Source organism: Onychomys torridus, chromosome 9, assembly GCF_903995425.1.
Source record: "Onychomys torridus chromosome 9, mOncTor1.1, whole genome shotgun sequence".
Taxonomy (NCBI): domain Eukaryota; kingdom Metazoa; phylum Chordata; class Mammalia; order Rodentia; family Cricetidae; genus Onychomys; species Onychomys torridus.
Window position 1 is genome coordinate 44,259,152 of NC_050451.1, and position 22,623 is coordinate 44,281,774.

At 49.2% G+C, this 22,623-nt stretch overlaps 1 protein-coding gene across 1 annotated transcript; it reads right to left on the bottom strand.

The window, feature by feature from the left end:
* Positions 1-14,538: 14,538 nt before the first annotated feature.
* Positions 14,539-22,613, bottom strand: Dhrs1 (dehydrogenase/reductase 1). Its single transcript, XM_036199322.1, has 9 exons — positions 22,340-22,613; positions 21,829-22,005; positions 19,384-19,527; positions 19,151-19,230; positions 16,697-16,829; positions 16,261-16,407; positions 15,427-15,496; positions 15,064-15,144; positions 14,539-14,933 (listed from the first exon to the last, which is right to left on the bottom strand). The coding sequence occupies exons 2-9, from the start codon at positions 21,976-21,978 to the stop codon at positions 14,797-14,799; spliced, it is 942 nt and encodes a 313-aa protein (XP_036055215.1). The 5' UTR covers positions 21,979-22,005; positions 22,340-22,613; the 3' UTR covers positions 14,539-14,796.
* Positions 22,614-22,623: the final 10 nt, after the last annotated feature.

The window sequence follows — 22,623 nt, forward strand, 5'->3', positions numbered from 1 at the left end:
CACTCGGGAAGCAGAGGCAGGTGGATCTTTATGAGTTTGAGGCCTGCTTTACGTAGTGAGGTCCAGGCCAGCCAAGGCTACATAGTGAGACCCTGTCTCAAAACAAAAAACAAAAAACAAACAAACAAAAAAAAACAGCCAAAGAAACAAAAGGAGAAAGGGTCTTTCACTAAACCTGGAGCTTGCCACCTCAGCCAGCTGTCCCCTAGCTCCTGGGATCTCCCTGTCACTACCTCCTTCCCCCACTGCTGGGGTTACAGGGCACATCTAGGCTCTTAGGTGGGTGCTGGAGATTTGAACTCAGATTCTCTCACTTTTATAGCAAGCACCTTACTCACGGAGCCGTGTCCCCAGCCTGCAACCCCCACCTCTGATTTCTTTTAAGCACTGGAGATTGTAGAGCCTTGTTGGTACTAAGCAAACAGTACCCTTAGCCCTCTAACTTTCTGGACAATGAAAAATGTTTACTCTCTGCATTGTCCAATGCAGCTATCATTAGTCCCATGCTGAAATGTGGTTAATGTCAATGAGGAATTGACTTGTTATTTTCTTTTTTGTTCTGTTTTTTGTTTTGTTTTGTTTTGTTTTGTTTTTGTTTGTTTGTTTGTTTTTTGTTTTTTTTTAGACAGGGATTCTTTGTGTAGCCATGGCTGGCTGTCCTGGAACTTCCTCTGTAGACCAGGCTGGCCTGGAACTCAGAGAGATCTGCCTGCCTCTGCCTCCTGAATGCTGGGATTAAAGATGTGTGCCACCACCCAGCTGAATTGTTATTTTCTTAAATTTTTGATAAAATTTAAATAGTCTCCGGGCATTGGTGGCACACGCCTTTAATCCCAGCACTCGGGAGGCAGAGCCAGGCAGATCTCTCTGAGTTCCAGGCCAGCCTGGTCTACAGAGTGAGATCCAGGAAAGGCACAAAGCTACACAGAGAGACCCTGTCTCGAAAAACCAAAAAACAAAGTCACTGGAAGGTCTTAGCAAGAATTGAAAAGGTCAGATCTCTTGAGTGAGTCTTAGGTTTTGGAGTGGGACAGGGGCCCATGAGAGCTCATGGAAAGGACCCCTTACAGCTTTCCTGACAGGAAAGAAGATATATTACTTGTTTCTTTACTTGGTATACTGTGGACAGGTGGCTGAGCACAGCTTGTTCCCATGGCCAGAGTCCAGGCTTTGAACCTAAAACTCCAGTAGTGTTTCCTGGACTCATTTTAAGCTAAAAGCACTTGTAGATCTCATTGCTGATATTTTTAAGTTTTTCTCTTAAACTTCTGGTGTTTCTTTTATTCTTCCTACAATTGTAAAATAGGCACATATCTTTTTTTTTTTTTTTTTTCCCCGAAACAGGGTTTCTCTGTGTAGCTTTGTGCCTTTCCTGGAACTCACTCTGTAGACCAGGCTGGCCTCGAACTCACAGAGATCCGCCTGGCTCTGCCTCCCGAGTGCTGGGATTAAAGGCGTGGGCTGCCGCCACTACCACCACCACCTGGCGGCACATATCTTAAGAATACACACATCATATGGTTGCAGATCTCAACCTCCTATTCTCCCAGCCACAGAGGTGAGAGCAGGTTAGTGAGGAATTAGGAATATGGGGAGTAGGGGGAGCATGGGATGGCCATTGGAAATCTTGCTCGGCGCGGTATACAGGCAGAACATGTCCATCCGAGCCGTGTGGGTGGGCGAGAAGACCTAGAAGTTAGACCAGTTAGTTCCCTGGTAGGCAGACAGATGGGGAGAGGAGCCATGACCAGATAATAAAGATGGTGAACTTCCAAGATGGATGGCTTCTTCTTCTCCCCTCTCTCCTGGCAACTTAAAACAAAGGCCTTAAAACAAAACTCCCTGCCTGCTAACAATGTGACAAGTTCAGGGCCAGGCCAGGATGTGTTTACTCCTGATTCCTGGGTCTGTCAGCCTTTCTGCTTTTATTCTAACTGACCAACTCTAAACTCGTGAGCCACCATGTGGGTGCTGGGAATTGAACTCAGGACCTCTGGAAAAGAAGTCAGTGCTCTTAACCTCTTGAGCCATCTCTCCAGCCCCCTTCTCTCACCTTTTAATTCTTTAACTGGTGGAGAAAACGAACCCAATCCGGACAGTAACCCTGTGCCTTGAGGATGGGGAAGGGAACTGGCTCTGGGAAATAACAAGCAGGCTTGGGAGTATATGGGGTCAGGGGGTCAGGCTACTCCAGAGACGACTCAGTAGATCATATTGAGAATTTGTGGTTTCTGTCACTGCCAGGTGGTGGTGGTACATGTCTTTAATCCCAGCATTTAGGAGGCAGAGGCAGGCAAATCTCTGAGTTCGAGACTAAAGCCTGGTCCAGGATGTCCAGGGCTACACAGAAAAAACCCTGTCTCAAAAAACCAAATAATAATAATAATGAGGGCTGGAGAGATGGCTCAGAGGTTAAGAGCACTGACTGCTCTTCCAGGGGTCCTGAGTTCAATTCCCAGCACCCACATGGTGGCTCACAACCATCTATAATTCCATATGGTGCCCTCTTCTGGCATGCAGGCAGAATACTGTATACATAATAAATAAGTCTTTAAAAAAATAATGATGATGATATAATAATAACAAAATAGCAATGTGCCAGGCGGTGGTGGCGCACGCCTTTATTCCCAGCACTCGGGAGGTGGAGGCAGGTGGATCTCTGTGCGTTCGAGGCCAGTCTGGTCTCCAAAGCGAGTTCCAGGAAAGGCACAAAGCTACACAGAGAAACCCTGTCTCGAAAAACCAAACCAACCAACCAAACAAACAAATAAATAAAAATGTGTGGTTTCCACAGAGCTGTTGGAACATGGCGGGGAGAATGAGGGAAGGTGGTGTGAGAGGGGAAAGGACCACTTCTACACTGTTGGGTTTGACGTGGAGATGTCCTGAGGCAGCAAGAAACAGTTGCCTGGAGAGAGGCCGAGAGGTCAGAGCAGAAGAGGTCAGCGTGGGCGCAGGCAAGTGCACATGGTAATTACACCGTGACAGGGAATGTGCCAGGCAGCGAGAGGGAAGAGGAGGGAACCCACAAACAAGCTTTGGGAGAGTCGCGGTTAGGGCAGGGCCTGGAGTGCTGGATGGAGCAGCCTTAGTGGGGAAGCACAGAGAAAGGGACACTGGAACGAGAAAGATTGCCCTGTGTTCCCAAAGCCATTATTCATGGGCCGTAATCCTAGCTGGGTGCTGTAGAGCCAGTATGGCAAGAAGATGGGCTCTGCTCAGAGACGACAGCCGAGTCAGGCTGTCGGATTCCAGAAGACACTCACTGCCTCTCGCATTCTGTCCAGCTCAGCCTTGCAGATTGCCCTCCACTAAACTGACGGCAGCAGGAAATGTGGGAGGAAGTCCGAAGGATGTGTTGGGAGGTTTCTGGGAAGCTGAGGTGGGCAGCTGCTTCCTACCTCCTGGGGAAGGAGCAAGAAGGGGGACCCTGGCCTGATGTAGCTCAGCAGGTCTCGAGTGATAGGTACTTCGAAATCCGTATAAGGAGGCACCTGGGAACTTGAGAAATCAAATGCTGAAGTGTGAGGCTCAGACCAAGCCATAGGAAAGGAGATGGAAGGGGAAGATCTGAACGGGTCACCTGCTGTGCAGGGCTGGAGCGCTCTCAAGTCCTGGGGAAGAAGTGGGTCTTCTGTGACTCTGATTCCCCTCCCCCACTCCCCACCCCCCACCAGCTTCTGGATTCTTTCTTTCTAACCCTGGTCTCTACAGAACAAGATGTCAAAGGGGCAGAGTCCAATGAGTCCCCAGCAGCCCAGAGATACTCAGTGAAGAAAGTCGCACACCTCACGTGCTGGAGGTGGGGGCTAGGGTCGGAGCCAGGTTTCTGAATCTCCACGCTTTTGTAGCCATCCGAAACATGATCAGCATACATTAGCCTCAAAGTGGTGGACTGGGATTTGTGTCACAGGTAGTAAATATAGCTACAGCTGGTGGGGCATCAAGCCCCAGACAACAGCAGCTAGTGTCTGTCACCTTTGTGGCAGGCCCGCGGTGGTGGCTTTTTTTTTTTTCAATGATGGATAAATGCTGGGTTATGGGATGGCCAGTTTGTTGGGATGGATTTTGCAGACTGAACGATTTCAAAGTCAGGTTCTTTGGTCCTCAAGTAGTGGTCTGCAAAGAAGAAACCTGTGGGAGGTGGAATTATAACAGAATGAGAGGACAGGGATTCTGCCTGACTCAGAGTTGATAAGAATAGATGCCGTGCATCGCTTAGCAGAAGCCCAGGTTCAAGTAGTCCATTTAAAGAGGCACGGAGACACACTGTGGTCAGGAGGGAGATGTGAGGATGGTGAGGATGGTGAGGAGGGTGAGGAGGGTGAGGAGGGTGAGGATGGTGAGGAGGGTGAGGAGGGTGAGGAGGGTGAGGAGGGTGAGGAGGGTGAGGAGGGTGAGGATGGTGAGGAGGGTGAGGAGGGTGAGGATGGTGAGGAGGGTGAGGAGGGTGAGGAGGGTGAGGAGGGTGAGGAGGGTGAGGAGGGTGAGGATGGTGAGGATGGTGAGGAGGGTGAGGATGGTGAGGACAGCCCATGACCATGGAGCCTGAAGTGGAAGAGAAGACTCAGGAGGCAGAAGATAATAGTTTCAAAATCCTGGTATAGAAGTTATACTGATCCCTCCTCCCTTCCTCCTTCCCTCCCCCTCCGTGTGTGTGTGTGTGTGTGTGTGTGTGTGTGTGTGTGTGTGTTTGTGTGTATGTGTGCGCGCACGCGCGCGCGTGCGCCACAGGTGTGTTGGATCCCCTTTGGAGCTGGAGTTACAGGTTGCTGAGAGCTGCCTGAAGTGGATGCTGGGAACTGAACTCCTGCTCTGCAGGAGGAGCGCCGCCCCCCCTCCCCCCACATTCTTAACTGCTGAACCATGCTTCTAGCTCAACCCGCTATCTCTTGAGCAAAAAGAACAAACACCAATGAGTATGCAGACTCATTGTGAGGGGCTTTCTAATCATCAGAGCTGGTCAAAGGTGGACTGGGCCTCGGTGAATGGTGGTAAATGTACTGTTACATGAGGTCATGAAACACCTGTTACTCAACCACTTTGAAAAAAGGTAATAGAGCCGGGCACAGACAGTGGTGGTGCACACCTTTAATCCCAGCACTCTGGGGAGACAGAGGCAAGCAGATTCCTGAGTTTGAGGCCAGCCTGGGCTACTGAGTGAGTTCCAGGACAGTCAGGGCTACACAGAGAAATCCTGTCTGTTGGGGGGGGGGGGGGGGGGGGAGGTAATAGAAGACTTTCAAGGGAAGTGTTTGCTCCTCCTGAACTTTCCAAGATTCTGGTCGCCGAGCTGGACAAGGGAACGAATGACTCAAAGCTCTAGGATGTCCTTATTACTCATTCCACCAGAGGCCTGAGGTTCCTTGAGTGCTTGGGTTCTCTCTAGCTCCCTGACACCCCAGTTCCTTCTGAGTCAGCCTGGTGAGATCTCTTGATGGCCAGTGGTATTACCCTGTGCACACAGCATACATCCTGGCTAGGGAAGGAGAGGGAACGGCTAGCCGGTGAATGGAAGGGCACAGCCCAAGGGCTGGGCCTAAAAGACAAAAGGATCCTACAGGGAAAGTCCCTGTGGCAGAGACTCCTCTCTCACCTAGGAAGTGGTAGGGGCTGACTCAGGTTGATGTCGTTGGTGAAGAGCTCAAGGAAAACCAACCAGGAAATAAGACTGAAAAGCTTTAAAAAAAAAAAAAACAACCCTCCTCCTTGAGCTGGAACTGGAGTCTGTTATGGGATCTGGGCACTGCATTGTGGCTGGTAAAACTGTCCGCTTGAATTTAAATGGCACTTGTAGGGTTGGGAATATGGCCAAGATGCCTACTGCCTGGTAGCCTGGCAAAGCCAGGGTGGCACTATTGAATTTAGTTTAGGGCACACATAACGTTAGTACCAGGAAGCAGAACCCCAGAAGTTCTGTGCCAGATGAGATGTGAGCCAAGAAACAGGCTGAGAGACTATGGGTGCTTGGGGAAGTGCGAGATGCTTTGCCGGGCAGGTGAGCGCAGAGGATAAGCGCTCACTCTCTCGCTGGCCCACACCTCCTTTGTAGGATGGTAACTGAGTGCCTCTCTGCTGGTTCTATGGCACAGCAGCTGTGGCCCTGAGACAAATGGATAAAATCCCTGCCCTTCTGAGTGTATGCCTAGAGCAGGGCTGTCCATTTGAACCTTCTGGATGATGGAAATAATCACATAAGCAAAGGTATGTGGTGCTGGGTGTGCAGCAAGTTGGGGATTGCACTGTTTAGGAATAAAGTAGGCTTCTTAGAAGAGAGCCCAGAAGTGGGCTTGCTTGGGGCTTGCTTGCACCTTCTCTGTGCCTCTTGGCACCAGGTCCTACGGTGCTATGACTACTTTCTAGTTCATCACGTGGGGTGCAGCACCCCACTTCCATTCCTGCTGTGAACTGCATTTCCCTTCACCCATCAAGGCTCTTTGACCAGAACAGTTACTTGGTAAACACATCATTCAGCTACATACCATCAACCACAATGACTGGCTATCAGCACAATTCCACAAAGTTACCCAAGACAGATAAGAGTCTTCTCTCATAGCTCTACCTTCTGGTTGGGGAAACCGGCCTTGCAGAAGGAAATGTACGCAACAGGTGACTTCAGAGTGTCATAAACACCCTGAGGAAATCAAACCCTGTACCGAAACAGAGCCAGCTAGGCTCTATAACGCCACAGAGCACTGGGGGTCTTGGGAAAGAACGGAAAGAAAGTTCAGTGGTTAAGGGCACTTACTGTTCTTCCAGATGACCTTGATTCAGTTCTCGGCACCCATGGTTGGGGGGCTAACAGCTGCCTGTGACTCTAGCTCTGGAGGATCCAATGTTCCCAGCACCTGTGGGGATCTGCACATTCATGGCATATACTCACACAGACACATAAATAAAACAAGTCTTTATTACAAAAAGAAAGATAAACGCTATTAAGGATGCCTGAAAAGGCCTCCGGGAGACATATTTCTTTATAAGTTTACTTAAAAATACATAAGGAGTTGGAGAGATGTTTCAGCCGTTAAGAGTACTGGCTGCTCTTCCAAAGGACCCAGGTTCAATTCTCAGTACCCAGATGGTTCAAACCACCTGAAACTCTGGTCTCAGGGCATCTGACTCCCTCTTCTGGTTTCCATGTCTCCTGTATGGCCTGTGTTAAACAGACATACATCCAGTCACAACATCCATTTGTGTAAAAATAAAAGAAAATAGAACTACATATATATGTATATGTGCTACCTATATACAAATATATCTGTGTGTATGTGTAAATATATACATATACACTTTCAAATGGAGTTATACCTCAAGAGTGATAATACTCCCCACAAGAGAGCCATAGACTAACAAAACCTCAGTGCCAGCTATGGAGAAATCTTACTTTGAGTTGTTCATCAGGGAGGCCCAAGAGACTCCCAAAACAACATAGGCTATTCCCATTGCCTCTAGGTTGTCTCCCAGAACTCAAAGGTAAGACTTTATTGTTGAGCCAACCACACGTTCCAGACCTGGGACCTAGAGAAATCAGGCTGGAACTGACCCAGAAGGCTCCTCCTGAGGACCAGCTCTCATAGTGTCTGAAGGTAGGATGCAAGCTGCCAACGGAGAGAGGTGTCCATTGTCCTGCCTAGCTGCAGAGCCTATGAACCACAACAGTGGCCAGCCTGGCAAGATATCCCCATTGGTGCAATGGTGGCATTTTAATCTTGGGGGTAGTTAACAACTGTTTACCTGGGAATTCATCCCTGGTATTGTAAACCCAACCCACTGATTGGAGGGTCCTAGACCCTAGAAGGGAACTTAACACTGCCATTTCCGTAAACAAATACAATCTCTGCCAGTATTCTTTTTTTTGAACAGAGGATCGAACCCAAGTTGCTCTAACACTGAGCTAAATCCCCAACCCCTTCTGCCAGTATTCTAAATGCTTATCCTTATAACCACTGGCAAGTTGTAGCTCTTATCCCTCCTCAAAGACGCTTCATTTTATTTCAGTGGATAGGGGGTCCTATTGAGATCCACATCTGGTCAGATATAGAGAGTAAGTGACCATTAATACATTTACAGTACATGCCCCCTACGCTAAACCTCAGGAAAAATCATGGAGCAGGAAGGATCTAAGAGCCAGAGGATCAAGACACACACTGTGAGATGGCGTCTTCTACACATGACAGGGAAGCTGGACCATAAAGTCTCAGCAACATGGCCACCTACATAAGACCTGCATGATGCTGGGTGGTGGTGGTGGTGGCGGCGGCGGCGGCGGCGGCGGCGGCGGCGGCGGCGCATGCCTTTAATCCCAGCACTCAGGAGGCAGAGGCAGGCTGATCTCTGTGAGTTCAAGGCCAGCCTGGGCTACAGAGTGAGTCCCAGGAAAGGCGCAAAGCTACACAGAGAAACCCTGTCTCAAAAAACCAAAAAACAAACAAACAGAAAAAAAAAACCAGACTTGCATGATAACACTAGTTAATCATAGGGGAATCCTCACAAGGTCAGGCCCCTAAGTGAAGAGCTACAGGACTCAATGGCTGCTGAGGGAGGGAGAATCAATCTTCTTCAGAGACGAGGTTATTCAATCCCAAGTGGCCATCCCTAAACACATGTGCATAACTATAGTATTCATGTATGAAATTCTCAGAAAATAAAAAAATAAATACCCCTCCCCTAAACTTTAAGACAAGGAAGATGAATGGATATTTGATGAGCCGTGGCGGCTAGAGCAGGACAGGCTGTACCTCACTGGGCTGGTGAGGAATTAAGAGAGAAGCTGGCCATATCGGAAGTGATGACGGGAAGCATGGGCCAGGTGAGTCAGGCAGGGTGGGTACTGTCTGGTTCTCACAGGAACACTGAGAAGGAGCAGCCAGGGAGTTGGCGCAAAAGCTTAGGACTCCCAGTAAAGAAGGAGAACGCTCCGAATTGCTGACTGGGGCAGGGCTGTGCTGCTGTGTCTACCTGTAATCAATGACTCAGGCTGGAGCTTTGTCCCAGAGAGAGGGGAGACCGGAAGGACCCCAAGGGACACTCATGGCTCCCGCAGCCGATATCCCTATTGACTGGGAAGTAGTCTCCCAATCCCCAGGTCCCTGAGCAGCAAGAAGGGTTGATGGATTCTAGGGGGCAGGGCTTCTCAGAAGGCTCGTACCTGGGGAAGGATGCCAACCCACCTGCCCCCTGGGGAGGGAAGGAGGGCCCCTCATCGGTGGGTCTCACTGGATCTGTGAATTTAGCCACACTCTGGGTGGCTTGGCACTATTCAGCTCTGTGCTTCAGGGACGATAACAACTAGGGAAATAGGGATGAGAGCCCCCAAACTCAGTGCTGGCTTGGGGTAGTGTTTCTCAGTCTCACCTAGAAATAAGGCTACCCATATCTCTCATACTAGTCAAGACCCAGGAAAAAGTTCTCCAGAAGTGGGCAAAGGCCAGGTCAGAAAACATCAGAAGCTTCTAGAAGACTGAGATGGACTTTGTGGGATGAATTCTGGCAGGTAGAGATGGGTCTGGGATCTGGGCTGGGGGCCTGGGGGGCTGAGGGGCTGGGGGGCTGGGGGGTGGGGGCTGGGAAGTGAGTGGTAGTGCAGAGGTCAAACTCGCCCAGACAAAGGTCTGGAGGAAGGAAGTGTGGTGGGACTTACAGAAAAGAGTGAACTTGGCCTGGAAGTTCAGCTTTCTACCAACCTCAGCAGAAAACAAAAAAAAGCTCTCCAAAGTCCAAGCCAAATAGGAAGCTCAACAGCAGGGCCGCCCAGTGCAGGGGAAAGGCTTCCATTCCAGGACTACACGTATTTGGTTGAATCTGGACTCTTCAGTCTTGGTCAAGTTACCTAACTCTTCTCAGCCATGGCTTCCTTTACTGCAAAGCAACACTTGCTTTCCAGGGGAGGTGAAAAGATGAAGCGAGGATCTAGGTAGTCACTGCAAGTGCCTAATAAACCATGGCTGTTCCTCTGTGCTGAAGAGATGGTAAAATCCAGGGCTGAGCTGGATGGATGTTAGTGGCGCACGCCTTGAATCCCAGCGCTCGGGAGGCAGAGGCAGGCGGATCTCTGTGAGTTTGAGGCCAGCCTGGTCTACAAAGCGAGTTCCAGGAAAGGCGCAAAGCTACACAGAGAAACCCTGTCTCGAAAAAGAAAAAAAAATCCAGGCCTGAGTTTCTTCTGGAACTACCTCTCCATTGAGAGGAAGGTCAAGACCTTTTCATTTGATAGGGACATAGTACTTGTTGACAGAGACTACATGAAACGGCCCCATTTCTTCCCTCTGCTTCTTTCCCAGCATTCCTTTCAGGCCGGAGGAAAGGTCTTCTGGGTCTCCATTATCAAGTTAAGTGCAGGCAGCTTCCAGTTCTTCTTCACTCCTGACATTTTAGTGCAGGCGGACCCGAGACTCCTCAGCTCAGCTCTAAGCTGAGCCTATAGCTGAACCCTGCCTGGGGAAACCTGCTCACCTCCATCCCTGGTCCTTGCTGAGTCTCCTGGGTTGGGATGAGGGCAGTGGACAACAGCAGCCTACTGAGAATTGTAGACCTGTTGGCACAAGAGCGCTCTCTCTCTCCTAGTTAGCTTTCTGTTGCAGTGATAAACACCATGATCAAAAGCAACTTGAGGAAGAAAGGGTTTATTTGAGCTTATACTTCCACATCACTGTTTGTAGACCAAGCCAGCTTCGAACTCACTGAGATCTGCTTGCCTCTGCCTCCCGAGTGCTAGGATTTACTGCTTGCTTTTCATGACTTGCTCAGCTTGCTTTTTTTTTTTTTTTACAACCCAGCACCACCTGCCCAGGAGTAGCACCATCCACAGTGGTCTGGGCCTTCCCACATCAAACATTAATCAAGGAAATGGCCCTCAGACACGATCATAAGCCAAACTGATGGAAGCACCGTCTCAGTTAAGGCTCCCTCCCCTCAGCTGACCATCTTCAGTTTGTGTCACGTTGATAAAACCAGCACACGGTTCAAATCCCTGCACTAAGACACTTAACCAGTGTCCAGCATCCAAAGGCCATGGCCCTGGGGTGGCCCCATCCTTGAAATGCCTTCTTGAGAAAGCTTATTGCTGCTTGGAAGCTTGTTTTGTGTTCCAGCCTGCACGTGATAAGAGGCCTTGACCTCTTCTTAGGCTACTTACTACAAAGAACTAACAGCTAGAAGGATGTATCTCTTCTAAGCAGGAGCATGTCTCAAGGACCTGAGAGCCTTTCCTTTGAAAGGACCAGATATCCCATGTGATACCTCAAAGGTGATGTCAAGTTCTTTGAGTGTCTAGTATGGGTAGGATCCAGGATAAGAAAGGAAAAAAAAGCATTTTTTTTTTTTTTTTTTTTTTTTTAAGACTCAGCCATCTTGCCTGAATTTGTTCACTGAGCTCAGGCTCCTGTGGGGCTTTCATGATTATCTTGATTCTGTGTGTCTGAAACCTCATCCGCTGCCACTCACATTACCTCATTGCTACCCTTGGCTAACCGGGGGTTTCTTTCCTATTCATGGGCCCAACGGGGCCTTCAGCAGTTGATGGAAACTGGATGACAACAACATGTCCCCCAAAGTGGACTCTCAGAAGGGCTTAGTCCATAATGCACTGGCTGTGTAAGCATGAGCACCTGAGTTCAGTCCATAGCACCCAAGTAAAGAGCCTGGAGTGGCCGTGCTCACAACCCTGCTGCTGGGGAGATGGGGGCATGGCCTCTAGAGCTAGCCACTAGCCTGGCTGAATAGGTGAGCCCCAGATCTTAGTAGGAGACTCTCAAGGAACAAGGTGGAAGGCTTCTGAGTAACACCTGAGGGTTTCTTCTGGTTTCCACATGCACATGGATAACATATGTTCTCAACCACAATGGCATATACCATCCCCTTCAGACCTTCTTAAAAAAAAAAAAAAAAAGTAAGAAAAAAATACAAATAGAAACCTTTGGACTCTCGGATCCTTTAGTGCAGCCTTTAGGTTGGGGCCATCCCATGACTGGCATCAAAGCCCCACAGCGCTCCTTGTTATTTATTTATTTATTTATTTATTTATTATTTCCAAGACAGGGTTTCTTTGTGTAGTTTTGGTGCCTGTCCTGGATCTCACTCTGTAGACCAGGCTGACCTCGAACTCACAGAGATCCACCTGCCTGTATCTCCCGAGTGCTGAAGATTAAAGGCGTGCGCCACCGCTGCCAGCCATCAAGTACTCTTAATGGCTGAGCCATCTCGAGTGCTGAATTGCTAATTTTTGAGACCCCTAATTTATGGGTATCTGCTCTAGAAAAAGGAAGGTCACTTCAGGTGTGATACACATCCATGATGTGAGCTGGCTGGTGAGGAGACCAGATCTCTTTAGACTGTCAAGAACCCCCAGGGCTCTTTTCTCTGTCTTCACTCACTCTTGCCTCCTGCTGGCAGGGCAGGGATGTTTCTGGTGACAGCCTAAAGACGCAGAAGGAATGGAGAGGTGTGGTCTGGGCCTAGGGCTGGTACCTAGTTTAGAAAGGTGGGGTACAAAGTCAGGCCTGGACTGGGCACTTATGGGACAGGGATAGACTTTCCATTGCACCCTCTTCAAAAACTTTTGAATTCTGGACCATGAATATTGCCTCTGACAATCAATCTTTCCCGCCCCTCTTTGGATTCCACTGTCTATCTTTAGTAAGGGTAGGCCCAATCTCAATTAGCTGCTTGGTGTCCTGTCAGGGGTAGCCTCAGCCAAGCTGACTTCTCAAAAAATTCTTTCTCTATGCCTGCTGCTGGTGTATTGTCGCCATGTCAGGGAGAACACAGTGGCAGTCTTGTTCTGACTCAGGTCCCGTCTGTAGACACTGCCTTCTGTAAGGTCTTCTCAGTGCACACCTGTGTTATCATCATCTTCCTGGTAAGATTGAAACTGGGCCAGCCTCTTATGCGTACAATCTAGTCTTTCCTCTGCCCACACCTCAGCTCCTGGGAGCTTCCTCTGCTGCAAGTCTGAGCATGCCAATCTTCCTGGAGCTGGCATGTGTTTGCCCACATCCCATGCATGCTCTTCTATTTTGGGGCCTGACACTGTCTTCAGTGTGCTTCCGCCACTGACACCTGTCACTCTTGGAGAACCGCCCTTGGCCTCCGCAAAATGCTTTGCTCTGGAAGGCAGCCTGGAATGGTTCAGCCAATCAGTTCTGCAGAAGGCAACTCATTCAGGTGATTCAGTCCCAAGAGGAAGGGTGAGTGTGCCAGCACGACCAGCTGCTTCTGTCTTGTACTTGGAATCAGGAAACATCCTCTCTCAGTTCCAGGAAGTTAACAACACCAGAGATCTGCCTGTGTTGGGCAGACAGCCCAGCAGAGAGCAGTGGCTATTGATGGTGAAAATAGACTGAGCTGTCCTGCTCAGGGAGAGACCCTGCCCCAAGCATGAGGAAGGGGTCTTGTGAGGAAAGGTAGTAAGAGTTCTGAAGGAAAGAGCCTCATGACAGGGACTGGAACCCTTTTAGAATCTATACATTTGATTTTTATTTTATTTTCTGAGACAGGATTGCACTGTGTATCCCTCACTGGCCTGGAACTCTCTATGTAGAACAGGCTGGCTTCAAACTTAGAGATTCACCCTTCTCTGTCTCTTGAATGCTGAGATTAAGTGTGTGCCACACATTATGCCTGGCCCTACTTTTAAATTTTTATTTATTTATTTGGAGACAGTGTCTCATTGTGTAGCCCTAGCTGTCCTGGAACTCACTCTGAGATCAGGCTGGCCTTGAACTCACAGAGATCCTCCTGGTTCTGCTTCCCCAGTGCTGGGATCAAAGCAACACCACACCAGGCTAAAAGTTTTTTTTAAGATTTATTGCCGGCGGCAGTGGCCCATGCCTTTAACCCCAGCACTCGGGAGGCAGAACCAGGTGGATCTCTGAGAGTTCGAGGCCAGCCTGGTCCTCAGAGCGAAATCCAGGAGAAACCCTGTCTTGGGGGTGGGGTGTGTGTGGGGGGAAGATTGATTTATTTTATGGATTTCAGTGTTCTATCTGCATGCATGCCTTTATGCCAGAAGAGGGCAATAGATCACACTAGAGATTTTTAAAAATTTATGGGCTGGAGAGATGGCTCAGCAGTTAAGAGCAGTGGCTGTTCTTCCAGAGGTCCTGTGTTCAATTCCCAGCAACCACATGGTGGCGCACAGCCATCTGTAATGAGATCTGGCGTCCTCTTCTGGCCTGCAAGGACACATGCAGACAGAATACTGTACATAATAAATAAAATAAATCTTAAAAAAAAAAAAATGTATGCATGTGAGGACCTGGTGTGTGTTTACATGTGCACATGAATTAGGGTACACACCCCATGTGCTAGTCAAACCTGGCCATTGGTGCTGACCTCCCTTGTTTAGGCAGGATCATGGTGGAATTATAGACGCATGCTGCCACTGCATCCAGTTTTACATGGTTTCTGGGATTTGAACCCTGGTCTTCATGCTTACTCTGCAATCATCCTAGCTTGAGAAGCTACACATTTTCACATCTTTGACTCTTCTCTCCAATATTTACCACTCTGTTTAATACAGAATCAGAACTCACAAGCACGTTAAAGGGGAGACAGGACCTTTATTTGCTTCTATTTATAAGCACTTTTCAATACTGAAGCAAAGTATTAAGCTGCAGGGACAGGGAAAACCAAGGCACAAAGGACCTCCCAGTCCCCAGAACTCACGAGATGCTCAGCAGCCACCTTCTCTTCACAGAGGTCATGGGTGTGTGAGAAGGCTTCGTGCCCTTGAGACAGCCCCACCCACCCGAGCCTCAGTGAGAAGAGGACCTGGGAGGGCAGGGCTAGCAGGCCAGCTTAGAATTTGCTGGTGTAGAGGGCAACAATCCACTTGGGCACACGGAGGAAGCCAGGCAGGTAGGAGGTCAGCCATCCCAGGCCGGAGACATGTGAGAGGGCATAACCCAAGGAAAAATAGTCTTGGACAGGGCGGCCTGGGAACAACAGGAGGACAACTAGACCCTATTTCCTACTCTTCAGACACCCCAACTCTGGCTGAAAACCTGAGGGAAAGGGGTAAGGAACAGAGTCATTAGGTAAAGCTGGCCCAGAGGAAGTGCTTACCATCTATATCCCGAAGGCCATAGCGCCGAGCAAGGTCACAGGACGGCAGCACCTTCCCACTCAAGTTCAGGATATTGGGGTCTGTGGGCACACATATGCTCAGAGATGGTGGGCACTGGGAGTGGTGTAGCGTGACAAGGTTTGGCTGAATGGGACAGGGCACCACCCAGGCACGCACTGCACCAGTAGTAGCTCTGTGTTCATACAAAGGCTCTCGGCCACACCTCCCCGAGGCTAGGAATACTGACCCTTTGAGCCTCCAAAAGACAGAAATGACAAGAACGTCCAGTCATCTCTCAAACCAAAACTAGGAACTGGCTGTCAGTGCCCCTCAGATGCACTCTGCCACCCCAATATCATCACCTGTTGCCAAGGCCACCACACACTTGCCACTCATTTCTGGGCTTTCTGCCGATGAGAAATTTTGTTTGAACTGGAAAATGGGTTGAGAAGTTAGGGGTTAATTTCCAAGAGCACCGCCTGTGCCTATCCCCATCCTCACCTTCTGCCCCAGAAGGCCACAGGTCTCAGCAGGATTTACAGGGCCATGTCTTAGAAGACACCAGGGTACCTTGCCCATGTTCGTGTGAGCCCTGCACCCTGGCCCCAGGACCAGTTGCCTCTCCTAAATGGAAGGATCAGATCGTCCCAACTAGTGCCCAGACCTTCTAGGGTAGGTCAGGGTAAGGTCAAGTACATGGGCTTCGCTGTCAGACAGCCTTTCCTGTTGTGACATGTATTGTGGAACATGCTTCTTTCCATCCTTCCTTCCATTTTCATTACCAGGGGCTGCGCCCACACCAGTGCACCTAAGCAAATTCTCTACCTTTGAGCCACACTTCCAGCCCTGGATCAAGTTTCTTAACTTCTCTGGGTTTCTGCTTCACTATCTATGAAATGGAGTTATTCACGGCTTTACAAGACTTGAAGAAGTCATGTGAGTACATGCCCAGCCTGTGTCTGCTTTAGTGAGCACCTGACAAGGGGGACAATTATCCTTCTCTTTTTAGCCAGAGTCTCACCATGCGGCACTGCTGGCCCAGAACTCAGTCAGGCTGGCCTTCAAGTTGCACAGATGCCCCTGCCTCTGCCTCCTGAGTGTGGGGATTAGAGATGGCCTGCCACCACGGGGTGCTTACAATTGTTACTGTCTGGAGACTACCTTTTGTTTTCCACTTCCCCTGCCCCCTTGCCAACCTTCTTAAATGCAGAATCCTCAGGAGCCTCCTCCTTTGTTATAAACTCCTTCACCAGCTCCGTCTGCACTAGCCCTGGCCACAGAGAAACGTAGCTGACTCCGTGACGCCGTAGCTCGTGGGCACAGTCAGCAGCCAGCTTGTCACACTGGAGGGAGAGAAGGCAGAATAAGGACCTGGACACCTGCCCAACTCACCTTCCCCTTCTGCTCTCCCTGATCCCAGAGGATACCCCAGGCCCCAGATGTTTCTGGTACTAATCTTCCCACAGCTGATACCTGCTCTGGCACATGGAGGGGGGCCAAGCCAAGGAACTATCAGTGGGTGGGGCAGAGAGGGAAGTGAAGGCCACCGGTCTTAGTATTCTGACAACTGGGGACTGTACCAACTACCGACACTGTTGTGTGCCTCCCCACCTCCCGGGCCCTGGGCCTTACCGCTGCTTTGCCCACACCGTAAGGGACATTGAACATGTGCTGCAGCCCCCCAGGGGAGGAGACAACCACGATGAGTCCTTTGCCAGCGGGTACCATCAGCCGTGCTCCATACACAGAGCACAAGTAGTGGCCTCTGGAAGTGGGGCAGAGAAGGAGGAGTGAATTGTGTGAGTGCTGGTTCAGTTGCTTCCTGAGTCCTCAGTGGCCACTGTTAGCCCAGGAGGCTACATGGCAGCAGGTGAAGGCCTGGGGAATTAGGCAGAGGCCATTCCAAGGAGAAAACCAATACAACTAACGGCAATGAGAAAGGGCGATCTACACATGACAGACATTTGGAAGGGGCTCTTGCACTGTGAACATAAAATGGTTCAGTGGTGAGTTAAGCCATGGATCAGGTCAGCTGGGTTAATGGGACAGACTTCTAATCTCAGCACTCTGGGGCGGAGGCAGGAGAATTGGGAATTCAAGGACATCCTTGGCTACACAGTGAGTTTGATGCCAGGCAGGGTCAGATGAGACCTTATCAACAAACAAACAAACAAACAAACAAAAAACCCCAACACACAAAAACCAAACCAGCCAGTCAGTAAATGAGCAAATGGCCTGAATAGAAAGTCCTCAAGAGGAAAAATTCAAACGGCCAAATAAGGACCTGAAAAATGTTCAATAACCATAGCCTTGGAGGGATGCAAATTAAAACTACTTTGAGAGTCCATCTCATCCTGGTCAGAACGGCTATCATAAGAAAACAGTTCACAAGTGCTGCTGAGGATGTGGGGAAGAACAGCCCTTGTTCACTGCTGCTGAGGATGTAAACATGTGCCGCTACTACGGAAGTGAGTACGGGGATTTCTCAGAGACAGAAAATACAATATGACCAGCTAGTCTACACTTGGGTAGGACTCTATGTCAACAAATCACAGAGAGATTTGCATTTCTACAGCTGACCTACACTCACGGTGGTCCTGAATGGAACCAACACAGATGTCCATCAACTAACGAGTGGATAAAAAATGGGGCATATATACAGAATGGAATTTTATACAGCCGAAAAAAAAATGAAACCATGACATCTGCAGGAAAATGGTACAACTGGAAAACATAATAATAATAATAATAATTATTATTTTTGAGGCGGGGTCTCGCCACATAGCCATGGATGTCCTGATATCCACTAGTAGCCCAGGCTGGTCTCACCCTCACAGATCCGCCTGCCTCTGCTCCGGAGTGCTGGGGTTAGTCGTGTGCACCCCACTAGGCACTGGGGACCGTTATGTCAAGCAGAGCAAGCCAGACTCAGAAAGACAAATGCCACGTTATCTCCCATAATATTTGGATGCTAGGTTTAGAATTATTTCTGTGTATTATGTGCACACGCATGTATATGCATGTGTATTTATAGGCAGAAGGAGGACTCTAAGAGGGACGGAGAGAGAGGACTAGTGGAGAGGTGGAGGAGTGGAGAGGGCAGTGGGGATGAGAATGAAGAACAAGTACAATACACATGTGTGAAGAGACAAGAACCGACAGGAACAGATACAGTCCATACTGTAGTGATATGTAAATGGCTCTGGCTTTTTTTTTTTTTTTTCTCTTTCGAGACAGGGTTTCTCTGTGTAGCTTTGTGCCTTTCCTGGAACTCACTCTGTAGACCAGGTTGGCCTCGAACTCACAGAGATCGGCCTGGCTCTGCCTCCCAGTGCTGGGATTAAAGGCATGCACTAGCACCACCCAGCCCTTCTAACTATTTTTAAAAACAGCCTATGGGTTTCATGTAACACTGAGAGAACATTCCCTTCTGGGACTTGTACTTGGATGGGCACAGACAGAGGCAGGAACAAGGCTGAGGTCTTGTTGGGAAAAACTGAGTTCGGTAGTGGTGGTGGCGGCGGTGGCGGCGCATGCCTTTAATCCCAGCACTCGGGAAGCAGAGGCAGGCGGGATCTCTGTGGGTTCGAGGCCAGTCTGCTCTACAGAGTGAGTTCTAGGAAAGACACAAAGCTACACAGAGAAACCCTGTCTCAAAAAACAAAAAAAAAAAAAAGTTGACATTCCCAGGCTGGCTGAGATAGCCTAGTAGGTAAAACCATGGTTCCTATGCAAGCCCGGCAGGTTGAGTTCCATGCCCAGAACCTACAGGAAGATGCAGCGAGAAATGACTCTCTGAAGTTGTTTCTGATCTCTGTACATGTGTGCGCACAGACAGACAGACAGGCGCACGCACTCACACCTGCCCATACACTCTTTCTCTCTTTCTAAAGAAAAAAAAAAGTTGACATTCTTAGATGCAAGCCCACAGGCATGGAACTTCTCCAGAAATAAGCAGGACAAATGGAATGGAAGGGAGACGGAAGAGACGGGGGAGGCCAGAGGGAATAGAAGTCCTTTTGAAAAAGTTCCTGGGTCTGGGGTGACCTACGAGAGGCACCTAGGCTCCGGCAGTGAAGCACATACCTGAGTCCAACGTTGTTTATATCATCCCAAATGGAGGCAGGTACTTCCCAGAATGACTTATTGCCGGCGTTCAGGATTGCCTAGAAGACAGAGGGAGGGGACGGACTGACAGGGTGACCCCAAGGCAGGAAGGTGCGAAGGGCTGGATAATGGTTGAACAAATGGAGGTAAAGACTCAAGGGTGGGTTTGGGGGATTTCTGGAATGTCGCATGGGATCAAGTTCAAAGGTTACCTGGACACCAGCATAGGCATTATTGACCAGCACATCTAGCCGCCCCTGCTGTTCCCGATCGACTTGCTCGAACAGGCTTTTCACTTCACTCTCCTGGCTTGAATCACACACCACGGGCACACACCGGCCCCCGAGGGACTGTGCCTGGGGAGGGACAGGGAGTATGAGTTCACAGTAGTGTCACTTCCCTAACTGAGAAGGTAAGGACTCGGCCAACAGCTGGGAAAACATGGCAGGCAACGGCTCCCTCTGGTGTCTGTTTTAGGAATTTCACCACAGTAAGAACACCGGCAGAAGAGCAAGGTAGAGGAGACCTCAGGTTTAAAATCAATATTCCAGCTGGGCAGCCGCTGGGCGGTGGTGGCGCACGCCTTTAATCCCAGCACTCGGGAGGCAGGGGCAGGCGGATCTCAGTGAGTTCGAGGAAAGGCGCAAAGCTACACAGAGAAACCCTGTCTCGAAAAAAAAAAATAAATAAAAATAATAAAATTAAAAATTAAAATCAACATTCACTGAGGCCCATCCCATGTGAGACCTGAGGAAGCACTCTGCAACTCCAGGGTGAGGGACAAGGCCTGGCACTCACCCTTAGAAACAAGCACCTATCTCCTTCTCCTTTCCAGCTCTCATACCTCTCCTTTACCTTGGAATTCTCACTCAGCCCTGGTTCTTTCCCTCACTCAGCCAGTGCTCTGGCTTGGTCGCCGAAAACCAGAGCTATTTAGGCATAAATTACTGCCACTTCCTATTCTTCTTGCCTTCTGAAAGTGTGTCCCCACCAACTTCAGAGGAAGAAGAGCACCTAGTCTCCAGGGGCAAGCTCAGGGTCCTGTCCTGTCACTTCTTTGCTGGAACTGCAGCGATGTCTCCTAATGCTCATTGGAACTCAAGCGCTTTTTCTTAATTCCTCATAATCTAGTCAGTATAAACTATCTAAAACACAGGAATTTTAAAAACTCTTCTAACTGGATCACTAAGCATCTAAAGCCTAGAAGTTTTTTTTTGATAAGGTCTCACTATACAGCTCAAGCCGGCCTTGAACTCCCAATCCTCCTCCAGTTCTGGGTGATATAGACATGTATACCATCTGGCTGTGTGTGTGTGTGTGTGTGTGTGTGTGTGTGTGTGTGTGTGTGTGTGTGTGTGTGTGTGTGTGTCAGGGTCTCATTGTGTGTCCCTGGCCAGTTTGGAACTCACAGAGAGACTCTCTCCTCTGGTTCCTGAGTGCTGGGTGTGTAAAACCCAAACCCTTTGCCAGGGTGTTTTGTTGTTGTTTTTTTTTTTGTTTGTTTGCAGTGCCCAGGATCAAACCCAGGGCCTTGCTCCTCCTGGGTAAGTGCTTTTTCACTAAACTACACCCTAGCCCCTCGTGATGGCCTTCTAAGAACCATTGTTCTCTCACTGGCCTCTTTACCATCCCTTTGCTTAGGTAGCAGGGAATGGTTTTCATAACTTCCTTTACCTAATTCCTGTTCAAGACTTGTTCAGAGATCATCTCAAGAGAGCTCGAGAGATGACTCAGTAGTTAAAGAGTACTTACTGGCTGCTCTTCTAGAGGACCCAGGTTTAATTCCCAGCCCCTACATGGCAGCTCACAACCATCTGCAATTCCAGTTCTAGAGAGATCTGACACCTTCACACAGACATGCAGGGAAAACACCAATCCACATTAAGTAAAAACCACCTCAAGAATACTTTCTCTTAAGCCACATGCGGTGGTACACACCTTTAATCCCAGCACTCAAGAGATCTCTGTGTATGTATTTGAGGACACTATGGTCTAAATACCAATTTCTAGCTAAGCCTGTCTAAAGACTACCTTTATCATCTAGATGCTCCTCCAATGCTCCAGAGCAAGCATTCTGTGCACATAAAACGACTGGTTAATAAATCTGACTTCCTGTTAAGACTCTTATCTTGTAAGAACAGAAATTGCATCTTATCACTCGGGTAACTCTGGTGCCTAGTAAATCACAGGTACTCGAGTATTGCCTTTATTAGAATCCAGTCAAGATACAAACTCTTATCAGGGTGTGGTGGCACTGGCCTTTAATCCCAGAATTCAGGAGCCAGAGGCAAGTGGATCTCTGTGAGTTCCAGGACAGCCTGGGTCTACATGGTTGAGTTCCAGGGCAGCCAGGGCTATGTAGAGATGTTAGAGACTCTGTCTCAAAAACAACAAACAAACAAAAAGAAGTAAACATGTACAGTTCAGCAAGTCTTGCCTAAATCACAGGAAGTTGCCAGCCCCAAGTTTTTTCTTTGCAAAATCTCAAACTCTCAAACAGAAAGACTTTTCTTCTCATTAAACTCACTTGGTAGAAAAATTCAACTCTATTATTTGTATGTTGTACTCTGTAAATATTAATGATTTGGTAGGGGGAGTACCATGGTCAGGCAAGTGATTAGTAGGAATCAGAATGATTAATTCAGGTGGTCACTCACCTCCTGGGCCGTAGCTCTAAGGGTGTCCAGATGGCGGCCGGTGATGTAAACTGTAGCACCTGCTTTGCACAGCTGTAAGGCAATGCCACGGCCAATACCTCTGGAGGCACCAGTTACCACACACACTTGGCCTTTCATAGGCGCCACCATGACTCACATCAAAGGGGGAGGGGATATCTGTGGAGTAAAGAGTCGCTTTGAAGGCAGGTCTCTGTGAGGGCTAGAAGGGGCGGCCAAGCTCGGACTATTTTGAGGGGAGAGAAATTGCACAGGAAGATAACTGAGTGCAAGTCTCAGGCCAGCCTGTCCCTTTTGGAGGCACAGGGCTGGGTGGAGACTCTCCAGGGCTACACATATATTGCGATTCTCTGAGTGGGTCTATCTTGGTGGGGGAATTTGGCGAGGCAGTCCAACAACAAGGTATGTCCACGAAGAGTCCTGGGCCTTCTGGAGTTCTGGCTACCGCTCCAGTCCCACAGAGAACCGGACAGAGCCCACGAGCCTCACTTACCTGTGGCAGACGCTCCTCTGGGGTTCTTTCTGCCCAGCTCGCCAGACCCACAGTTGGGGAACTTTTATCCTGCCCGGGAACGGGACCTATGGTTCGTGAACCTTGATACTGGCCACGTCGGAGTCAGAGTGTGTGCCCGGGGTAGAAATCAGTGCGGGTGGGGATGAGCTAGAACGAGGTGAGGCGAGGCTAGCCCGGGAGATCCTGGGCAGGACCTACCAGTGGAACCTGCTAAGAGGGAAAGGCGACCTATGGACACGCCCACCATGCTCGCCCGCGCCGTC

Coding starts and splice junctions, on each gene's coding strand:
- Dhrs1 (XM_036199322.1), bottom strand. CDS start 21,978: ATGGTGGCGCCTATGAAAGGCCAAGTGTGTGTGGTAACTGGTGCCTCC. Junction 19,528..21,828: donor TTAGAGCTACGGCCCAGGAG/GTGAGTGACCAC, acceptor GTCCCTCCCCAG/GCACAGTCCCTCGGGGGCCG. Junction 16,830..19,150: donor ATAAACAACGTTGGACTCAG/GTATGTGCTTCA, acceptor CCCCACTTCCAG/AGGCCACTACTTGTGCTCTG.